The sequence below is a fragment of the Poecilia reticulata genome, linkage group LG1, assembly GCF_000633615.1.
Source record: "Poecilia reticulata strain Guanapo linkage group LG1, Guppy_female_1.0+MT, whole genome shotgun sequence".
In the NCBI taxonomy this organism is placed as follows: domain Eukaryota; kingdom Metazoa; phylum Chordata; class Actinopteri; order Cyprinodontiformes; family Poeciliidae; genus Poecilia; species Poecilia reticulata.
The window spans coordinates 8,053,813-8,064,627 of NC_024331.1; the positions used below are offsets into that span (position 1 = coordinate 8,053,813).

Here is a 10,815-nt window from a genome sequence, read left to right on the forward strand (position 1 = left end):
AAATAATAAAAAAAGAAAATAAAGGAATCCCATTGCTTGCAGTCAAATAAATAAATAAAATATGACATTGAATCAAGCTGCTGACATGTTATTTACATTTAATGGGAGCAGATGTGGCCAAAAATGTAGAAAGCCAATTCAAATCCAAAAAGGCCATAAAACATCCAGATGCATTAAGACATATAAAATAAGTTTACAGTTTTTCCTTCCACTGTTTTGCAAGTCTGATCACAGAAAGAACACACTTCTCGTGTCTGTGAGCAGGATTTGAAGTCTTTATTGAATCTCAGGCAGAAACATATATTTAATCCTTTATTGCTCTTGTCATTCTGCATAACCTCCATCCAGAACACACTGTAATACTGAACCCTTCGAAACACTTATTTCTGTTATTTTCTGTAAAACAAAATCAGCAGGCTGGGATTGTGTATTGAAGGAAAGTGGCCTCTCTCCAACAAGACTTGGTCTCTTTGACATAATTTCTAAAACAAAGAAGAAAATAAACCCTCATCTCATTCACAAGTCACGTATTCCTTCCCATTGATCCTGACTGTAGCAGTATAGATACTGTAACTTCTGGTCTTATGGCTGATATAGCTTAAGGTTTTGGCTGTTGTGTAAAACGGCTACAGCAGTCATTCTTCCTCAAAATGACAACAAAAACAAACAAAAAGAGAGACACCAAGCAAATAAAAATAGTTTTTCCTGAATACATACATATCTAATTGCTTTTTTTTTTAAACTACTGATATTATTATTATAGTTGTTGTTATAATTATTATTATTATTATTAACGGTTATATCAACATGGAAGTAAACAGTCAAACTTAAGTTATTGCCTCTATTTTTTGCATGATAAGAAATAAGATGGACAGCAATCAGGTGGATTTTAATACATACCGACACAACAAACTCTCCAGACAAATGGCATGCAGGACATGACACTGAGCAAGGAAGTAGAAACATTTCTGAACACCGTACAATATGAACGCGTTGCGCTTTGAGGGGGTGTGTCTGGAAGACAGACGAAAAGGTTTTACAGATTACGTGTAACACTGTGTGCAAAAGGTTTTACATAAATATCAGACAGAACACACGTAACATAAACTTTAGGAACACACAACACAGTAGTCTTTAAATTGTTCTTAAAATATGGCTTATCCAGATATATCTTTTCTTTCTTTTCTTCTTTTAAATAGCCACTCATGTATTCTTTTATATGTGATATCTATGATTGTTTGCCCACCTTGATGGTATGCGTTGCATTTTTTATTTTTTATTTTTATGTACAAACTGAGTGAAGGTGGTGGACAGATATATTTTTCCATACTGCAGCTAACGCAGAGGAGAAAACAAAAAGTTCAAAATGTCTCAAACTAGAAGGGTAACCCATCTGAAATGTGACTTTAGCCCTCCACGTGTTGTTAGCTTTGAAATCTAACATGGCTGAAGCTAACATCAATCCAGCTAACATTCACCCGGTTGTTGAGTCAGTGTCGTCTGTTTGTTCACATCTGAGAAGTTTCCCTACTACAAAATTGTGATTTGACACCGAAACACTCCTCTAAATTCTACGTTGGATCTACGTTGACAATAAAAACCCGATTCAAGCCAACCTTGTGAATGTAGCCTGCAAATTCAGCCAGACAGTGTTAGCTTTAGTTAGCTGGCTAAGCTACTTCTTTAGCATGTCTTGCAGAGGGCCTGGCAGGTATTTCATCACTGTGTCCATGATGCTTTCTTCTTCCTCCTCATCTCCACAACCGGCCGGCACGGCTTTCTTGGGTCGGGTCAAGCTGCCGGCTGCGGGCTCCTCTGCAGCAGCCGCTGCCTCAGCCTCGGCCTCCTCTTTCTTCTTCAACCCGTACTGGCATTAAAACGCAGAACAAGAATGGTGAGTAATGCAAAGACAAAATACATATGAAAAAAAAGAAGAGGATCAAGTTGCTTTGTGACACATTGGATCCTTATTCAATGTGCACTCCCATTTTGAACCCAGACTTTGCCATTTTGCCTCTAAAATAAGATCCCATTTTGTTCAATGAACCAGTTGGTACCCTTAAACTTTACCACTGTACCCTATATATAAATTCCAAATTATGCGACAATAATCCCAAAAATGCTTGAATCTCAATGAATTACACAATTCATTATAAACTAATGTAGATTTAATATTACACCCTAAAGCATTGTTCAAGGTACTGAACCCTTTTTGGGCCAATAATCTGAGAAATGGACACCTGATCCAAACAAAATGGCAATAAAGCACTTTATGCTGGTAGATTATAGTTTTTTGAAGTCACATAGCTTTCTGATTATGGGCAAAAAGTAGACTGTAGGAAATTTGAATCATCAGTTTTTAACTGTTCGGTATTATTGCCAAAGTTGACATGAATTAGTCAATACAAAGTTTCTAGTGAGAAGAAAATCTCCTTACCTGAGAAAGTGAGGTTTAAAACTACCAAAATGACAATTAAATTATCAGAGTTGATGCAATTGTTTTAGTACGTGTAGAAAAACTACTGAATAGTCTTTTGAGAGTGAGGATTTGTTTATCCAATCATTTGACGTTTGTTTTTGTTATTTTTCGGTCTGGGCTAAAAAAAAGCTTTAATAGGGAATTATTTTTAGGGAAACTAATCAACTCAAATCCACTTTGTCTCACTTTAAGCCCTGTTCTGATTTGGGTGGAACATTTTTAAGGAGATACCCTGCTGTAAGCCACATAATCATTAACACTCAGAAAATCTGCATCAACTTCTGATTTAGTTGTATTTCCTCATCAGCTCTCTATCTTTTTTATCGGCCTTCTGTCTCTTTTTGTTCTGCACAACTTCCTGATCCATGTCTGATGTATTTTAAACAGCAAGTTAAAAATAAGACTAAAGGAAGAGAAAAAAATAGCTGCCACTAAAAATAGCAAACGTCAGTAAAGCAGGTCAAAATTTAACTTTAAGAAGAAACATAAATGATCACGTCTTGCATTATTTTTGGATTGTTACACTTTTCAGGAGCTGTTCTATCAAGTAATTTTTGTTTAAAATGATTGACTTTCCCCTTAATCAGCTAGCGTGTTAATTAAAAACTTCTCTGGGAAATTGGCATTCTTTGTTTTCCTAATAATCTAATGGCTAGTAATCTATTTCCATTTCCTGTTCTTTCCCTTTGGTTAATGACGGCTACACTCAGACGGCAGATGTGGTTTACATCATACCTTATCCCTGATGCCTTGCCTCATCTGTTCCCTCTCAGCCTCCATCTTGGCGTATTTGTCCTTCCTCTCCTCCTCCTGCTGCCTCAGCGCTTCCTGTCGCTCCTCCTCTTTCTTTGCTGCATCGGGGTCCTCCTCCTTCTCCTCCCCGCCCAGCATCTTGCCCACATCAGGGGGGCCTCCTGAGAAACAAAAAGACGGCAGCGTAAAAGAGAGACATCAGGTACAGTGACGGCTCCAGCTGGTCTCGGAGACCGGAGTGTCGGAAAATTCAAGCTAGACTGTGGGATGGAGTGAATTAAGCGGAGGCAGACACAGGATGAGACAGAAAAGGAAAAGATTTTTTGACAGAACAGATTGCACACAAAGGGTGTTCCAGGTAAAGATTTTATGGTCGTCATGACATTTGAACAAGCTGTTTTGATAGAGTGAGCATAAATTWAATTTTTCCTCCAGTTCTGCCTCGATGGAAACTTTTGTAGCATCTGTTGTGCGGGACTTTGGCTGCTGATAGGTTCTCTCTGGCAAAATGGCCTCAGGGGAGGAAAAGACTAATAGCTATTAGATGATCATTGCAAATGGCAACTGGAGGGAGGCTTGCTGGTGGTTGAGCCTTCAATCCTGTAGCTTAGCTTTTTTCCTCATGCAGATTGTTATTCTCAGGGAATTTCTGAGAATTTCATAAGTTTGGTTGTTCAGGCCACATGTAGCTTGTGAATCTAGAGAAGACTTTCCACCATATCCATTAGCGTGATGTATTGGGGCGTCCTTCAGGAATAAAGAGTATTGAGGTTGCTTAAATAAAAAGCCCCGAAATAAGAGCTGTGTCTGCTTGCTTGACATTGAGTCTATCTTCTACACAGTGGGTTTAGTAACTGAGCTAATCCTCAGCTTGAAGGTGTTTAGTTTATGGACAGTATTACAAGAGACAATCTCTCTTTGTCTTCATTTACAGCTGAGCAGTAAGGTCTACTTCCACAGACTAATTAACTCGACTTGAACAAGTAGAACCCATGGCTGTAATGGTAAAAACAACTTGGGAAAACAATCACGGTCGCTCGGTTTACCACTCCCGTCCCTCATTTCCGAAGTCTGTCACGGCGCCTCGCGTGATTAATTGACATAGATGTAAGGAGTCAGTTGCCTGTGAGTGATGGTAAGATATGTTATGTGGCCGCTGCTCTGGTTGTACCAAAAAACACCAACCGGTTTGTCCCAAATCCAACCCTCTCCTGTGATCTTGAGATATGGATTATGACCAAATGCTTCAGATCCCAGATGAACCCGGCTGAGACGAGCCTTCCCTCACAGGGCCGCTGATTCTCTACCATGAAAGAAGTCAGTTCAGGTAATCAAAATGACTCCTGGTTGACTCGGGCACATCCCAATGGGAGCACACCACCAGGCAGATCCAGAATCTGTGGAAGGGACAATATGTCCCTTCTGGGCTTTGAGAAACTTGTGTCTACCTGGAGTAGATCTGAAGAATTGGAGTATTTCCAGGAAGAAGAACATCTGTAGGCAGAAGACCTAAAAACAAAAAACGGTGAACAAATGAACCCAACAGAAAGCTTTGGTCACGTAGAGGGCTTTAGCAGCTTTGTTCTTTATTCTAATGGCAAAGAATACAAAAACTAAAGTTACCTAAAGCAGTAAAGAGTATAATCCACAAATCACCTGCTTTGTTTAATTTCTTTGTTTTGTTTTACGCAGTAGAAGTAATCATTTATTTTTCAACCTGTTTTCATCCGGGGTAAACTGAACCGAGAAGGTCAAACCTACGAGGCTATTTGTAAGAAAGCTGATATTTTATGCTATAAATGCAGAAAAAAATCATTTTTGGGGATTTTTTTTTAAAGACATTGACATTTCATCTGCATGGATTAACATTTGGCTGCAAAATTCCATCATGCATCTCCATTATTAACTATTTTAATTATTTCAATTATTAACCAAGTGAAGAGCATGAATTTTTCTCCGTCTCTTCTCGAACGCCTCAACTTCAGTCGCACTTACATAAAAGTTTAAAGAAGCTCATTTTCTAGAAGAGAACTCAGGAATATTTATAGCTGCTTGAAGCAAAATGATTTGTCCAAATCTGACGTTTAGAAAGATTTATGTCGTGCGACAAACCAAGGAAGATCTAATGCCCTTTCGAATTCTTCCGCAGTATTATTTGAAATGAAGTCCCTTCATTGAAGCAAATATATTGCTGTAAAAAGGGGGAGATAGTCGTATAAAAAGAGAGAACTAGTTTTCCTACCTGTCCGAACTAACCATTTCCATCACCGGAAATCTGCTGAGCACAACGCAAAAATAAAAAGTCTGTCTAAAGGCATCTATGTAAACACAATGAACAAAAATGCCAGTGGTGGAAGAAATTTAGTTGAAGACCAGAGTAGACAAATGAACAGAAGAAGGGATGCAAGATAATTTCAATGTTGTGTTACCAACAGACTAATTTTGGGAAACAAAACGGGGAAGCGGGCTATCTCTTTGAGGCTTTATCGTCCAATTAGCCGAGCTGCTCCAGTCAGCAGGATTACCCTTCAGTTTATGAGCGGCCACACACAGAGACTGGTGAGCGTGTGACGGCCGAGGAAGATGACGAGCAAGAAAACAACACAAGCAGAGAGGGGACGACTGGAACGAGATGGAGAGAAGAGGAAGAGGAGAGGAAGGGAAGAGGCATTTGAGGGGAAAAAATAAACAGCCGAGAAGTCTGCAGCTGCCCGCGGTAACGGAGTTTCGACTCATTCAGCATAATAAAATCAAACTTCAGCATGTTGAGGGAGAGAGAGGCAAAGCATCCTAATAAGCCTAATAAATCAGACAGCTACTTGAAGGGCCGTCCTTCAAATAGTTCTATTTAGTAGCTTTTTATGGCAAGGACAGGACAAAAAACACTATTGAGATTCCTTTCGTACCAGGAAACAGAGAACAATGTTGCAGTGCTATGCAGCCGTAAGCTTAGTGCTCAAATACCTGGGCTTAACCCTGCATAAAAGTGCCACCTTGAAATTAGTGGCTGCAGCTGAAGTCCACTTGCTCCTTTTTACCGAAGCTGTAGATCAGCTCCGACCCTCAGAAAAGCCTCCAGCCACAACGAGGAGCATCGATTTCTCCATAAATCAAACTTATTAAGTTGCAGAAGGAAGAAGAGACTTTGGCATTCGCTCCTCAAAAACCAGTAGATGGAAATAAAATGACTAAATACCCAAATAAGCATATTTAGAGACTATTGCCTTAACGGTCCATTTAAAGGAATTTTACATCTTTCTTAATATATATATATTCATTATTTAATTGACTAGACTTTCTAGGATCTTCTAATGAGTTTCTGTTTCCCTGGGATATATATAAGATGTGACACAAACACACATTTCTAGACAAGAACCCGTACTCGTATTCCAAGCACACACAGTAAGGATAATAAAGGTTTTTAAAAAAGAGAAAAGCTAACTATACCAACTATTGGGTGTACTTTTTGTTTAAGTCTGATGTCAGTATCGTTTTGGGTTCTACCAGCTAAGCTTTTCTCCAATTGTCTTGTGAATTTTAATCAAACTTTTAAAATGTCACAAGAAAAAAAAGCAAATCATGGGTGCTTCATCAGATAAAGAGATGCCAAGCTAGCATGGACCAAACATCTCAGAAAAACAGAGAGAACCTTACTGGGTTTAGAGTTTTTCAGAGTTTTATGCCTCTGGTAAGGCACAAACTTGAGTCTAAAACCACCTCAAGAAAACAAGAAAACTTAATCCAACCTGCTTCTCTGAACATACTGGACCTGAATCCAGTAAAAACCCTTTGGGGTGGTGGACATTCAAAGAGGCGTCACTCTGTGTGTTACAAGCTTGTGAAAGGACATGGTTGAAGACTGAAGACTAATTACTGTTTTTTTTTTTTTTTGGTCAAAGTCTCACAAAGTAGCAGGAGTACCAATAATTGTACTCCTGCTACTTTGGAGTACAAAGTAGCAGGCAAGTTTGTTAAAAACATTTACTTTCAAGAAGGGATGTTTACACCATGCATGCATAGGTACTTCATAAGACATCAATGGAAATACAATCAAATAAAATAAAAAAAACATTTAAGCTTTGTTGAAAAGGACAAATTAATGTGTCACGCACCGGCAAATATTGCGTAAAAAGAAAGTTAATTTAAATCTAAAGATAATTTTTCATTTAACTCTGAATAATCAAATTTTTCAGTCACTCATCAGTGATCAGACAGTTCAGTAGTGAGATTCTTTGATCTAAAAAGTCTGAAAACAGAAATGTTTTAAACGTTTCCTGCACACATAAGGTTTCCAGGGAGTTGAAGAGCTTTAAACTAAATGTTGTCTAACTCAGAAATGCATTTTGGCCTGAGATCATTTGGTGCTTAATAAACAAACAATCGGATAACAAACATTTTCTGAAATTTTCAGTGTAAGATTATGTTAAAATAAAAAATGCCACATTTATTCTGAGCCTTTTTCCACATTGCCAAAGGGGGCCAATAAATAGCCTTGTACTTTAAGTAGAGAATAACAATAGACTGAAGTATTTTGACAACGAGGGGTAAAAATTCAATGAGGTCACAGATTTTCCTGCCGGGGGAGAGATTACCACAGATTTGACACTTCTGCTATGGGAAGGAAAAGATGTAAACGGAGTGAAGGAGACGTGTGTGCACATAAATTGTTTACTTTCATTTCTGGCTTATATCCATAAGATCTGGTGGGGTTTGGCTTTTCTTGTCCCACGTGTTTAAATGAACACATCGTGTAAATTCTCATGAAGAGCAAAATGCAAATGCATAAACTGAATATAGAGTATCTGGTGTGAGTCTGTCACTGGCTGTATTTACATATTCTATATGTGCCTCTTCACAGCTTCTGCTCACATTCACTCTGCATTCATGCAGGAGAGAGTGACTGTATAACCTGAAGTGGGTTAAGGTCGCAGCAAACAATGCATTCATAGGAAAGCATGAAGCGTTTCAAGTGGCGCTAGCAGAGAAACGGTGCCTCTTTTTCTCTGCAGATATTGAAATGAACGGTCTTTGAAACTCAAATTAATCTCCACACAATATGTTTTTAACTGTGAATATGCAGATTAAGATCCATACACGTAACCCTAAGTGAAGCTAATTTAGTCTAAGTGAACAAAATGGTAAAATTCAGCAGATTAAGATAATCTGTTCAAACCTGATTATTGTTTTTTTGTTAATACTCCAGACATATGCTTTTCAACTATTTCCCATTTGCATAAAATCTGCATACAAGGTTATGTGTTCAGATTGGATGTCCTGCATGTGCACATTGCCAAAAACAGCGAGAATACAAAAACTAACAAAGGTTTTAACAGAAAAAGCATTTAATTTCAGCCTCTCTTGGTGCCAGTTTTATACAAACTGCGTTGAACATACGTGGAGATGCCTCACACCAGCGCCGTTGAAATTAAGTTATCATTATGGGCTAAACCCGAGTGTCCAGATAGCTGTTTTGGCCTAATTGCACCACGATTCATTTCAATAATACTTGAACTCAGCAGCGAGACAAAGGGTGTCATTTCTTAAATCCTCTCTGCTAAATTGCCTCTTAGCTAAGTCTTTGTTAAATCCAAAGCCTCCGGGGAAAGTGGGAAAGATCGCCAACCTCAGCCAACTTTCCCAGTGCTTGAACTTTTTGCAGCATCAGATAAACAGCGCCTTAATCTGCCCTCTTTTCAGAGGACGGCACTTTAAATCCAGCGCCTGGTTGGACGGACCGGGTCCGCGGGTATTAACGACGGCAGAAATGTGGCGGTAACACAGAAGAGCAGCAGCACTTTTTCCTCAGCATTTTTATTCTTTGGATTCATTTTAGTTTCCTCCCAGAAGCAGAATATCAATCGGGGCCGTGGTTGGAAACAGCTTTGTTTTGCACTAAATCCTCTTGTCATATGCACAGCTTGACACAGCTTGTCTGTCTGCACGGCATTTTTGTAAACGCATTTAAGGAAGTTTTATGCAAGAAATTCACTAAATTCAACTTTAATATGCAACAACTTTATTCAAGGAAGACACATCTGTCAGTTTCTCTGCTCTGTAACACTTGGTTTTGATTTATTTTCATGGTATTGAAGATATGTCGTAAATAAAATTGCTTTCTACTGACGTATTCATTTGAACAGCCTGTTTTTGCGATGTTTTCTTCAGATGAACCATAAAAAGTTTCACCAAAGCTGCTACACCATGACAGTTTATGTAAATTATTTCTAAACATAAGAAAGTATTGGCATGAAGATGACAATGCAATTATCTGTGAGTAAAAAATCTATTGTTCACTTTTTTTACTTTTCATTGTTTCCTTGTTTTATCAAACAAATCTTTTTTTCTTTTTTTTACTGCAGGTTTTTATTGCCTTTAATTTCCCCTTAACTTAGATTTGACCAAAGTTACAAAACAATGAACTTCTGCTCAGAGATAACTGTTTATCCAAACTGTTTATCACATTATTATGATGTGAACACAAGACGCTCATCTCTTAAAGCCGATTTAAGAGACTAAATGTGAACTGATGAAATTACTTCACAGGTTAGCTAAAAAAAACTTATTGGTTATTTTCTCTATGCTGTTGGAAGTAGGCCTGTCACAAGAAGCAATAAATCAATTAATCACATGATTTAAATGATTTCCATTCGGGCAACTGTCGTTAAAGAGAGGCTCGCCTTTAGTATTATTAAAGTCTCCATTTTGAGAAACAAACATTTCATCCCCATTAGGAAGTAGTTGGCCTGCACTTCCTGTCTCTTTTGCCTGGCTGTTGATGACTTTTTTAAAATTCAATGTAATTTTTGTTGTTTTATTTGTTTATTTTGGATATTTTAAATGTTTTCCGCTTCCTGCGTTAAATGTTTCTTTGAAATAATAATAATTTTTTTATCTTTGAGTTGGTGTTCTCACGTTATTGTGCCATTTTTATATAATATTAGTTGAAATATTAGTTGAAACTGATCTCAAAATGACAATGTTATCATTTATTGCAATAATTTCTGAGACAATTTATTGTCCAGCAGGATTTATAACGACAGGCCTCGTCTGGACTAAAGTTGTTTGGTTTTAACTAATATTCATTTATTTTTTATCAAAGTCTGAACATTATAGTTTTGGTCAAAATTTAAAAAAGGAGTGGCCTGATAAAGGACAAGTTATCTAGATTACCTAATTTGCACAAGATAGATGATAAACAATGATTATCAATTAATATAATTTATTCGCCTTCATAATTTCTCACAAGACAAAAGTAAATGCATTTTAATGTTAAATTTGTCATAAATTTCTCTGTCTTAGATGTGCATGTTTTACCTCTACACTCCTGCTATTAGGATATTAATTATATAAATGAAACCATCCTTTCTTTTGTAAAGATCAATTGTCATGAGAAAAGCTTTTTTGCTCAGTACAAAAATATCTTCAAAATCAAATCAAAACAAAAACGAACTCAATAAGGAGGTTAAAGGCACTTTAAACACATAATTTTGTTTTTGCTGGCGTAACAGAGAATCTGTGTGTGTGTGTGTGTGTGTGTGTGTGTGTGTGTGTGTGTGTGTGTGTGTGTGTGTGTGTGTGTGTGT

The 10,815-nt window shown here is 37.6% G+C and overlaps 1 protein-coding gene across 2 annotated transcripts in view; it reads right to left on the bottom strand.

Annotated features, from left to right (window-relative positions):
• Positions 1–737: 737 nt before the first annotated feature.
• cplx2a (complexin 2a) overlaps positions 738–10,815 on the bottom strand; it is a 17,474-nt gene continuing 7,396 nt past the window's right edge. For both annotated transcript variants that reach the window (XM_008415562.2, XM_008415482.2), the window contains exons 3-4: positions 3,215–3,393; positions 738–1,867 (exon numbers count right to left, since the gene is read on the bottom strand). In XM_008415562.2, the coding sequence (XP_008413784.1) occupies positions 1,676–1,867; positions 3,215–3,393 (371 nt within the window). In that variant the 3' untranslated portion in view covers positions 738–1,675. The remainder of the gene's footprint in view (positions 1,868–3,214; positions 3,394–10,815) is intronic.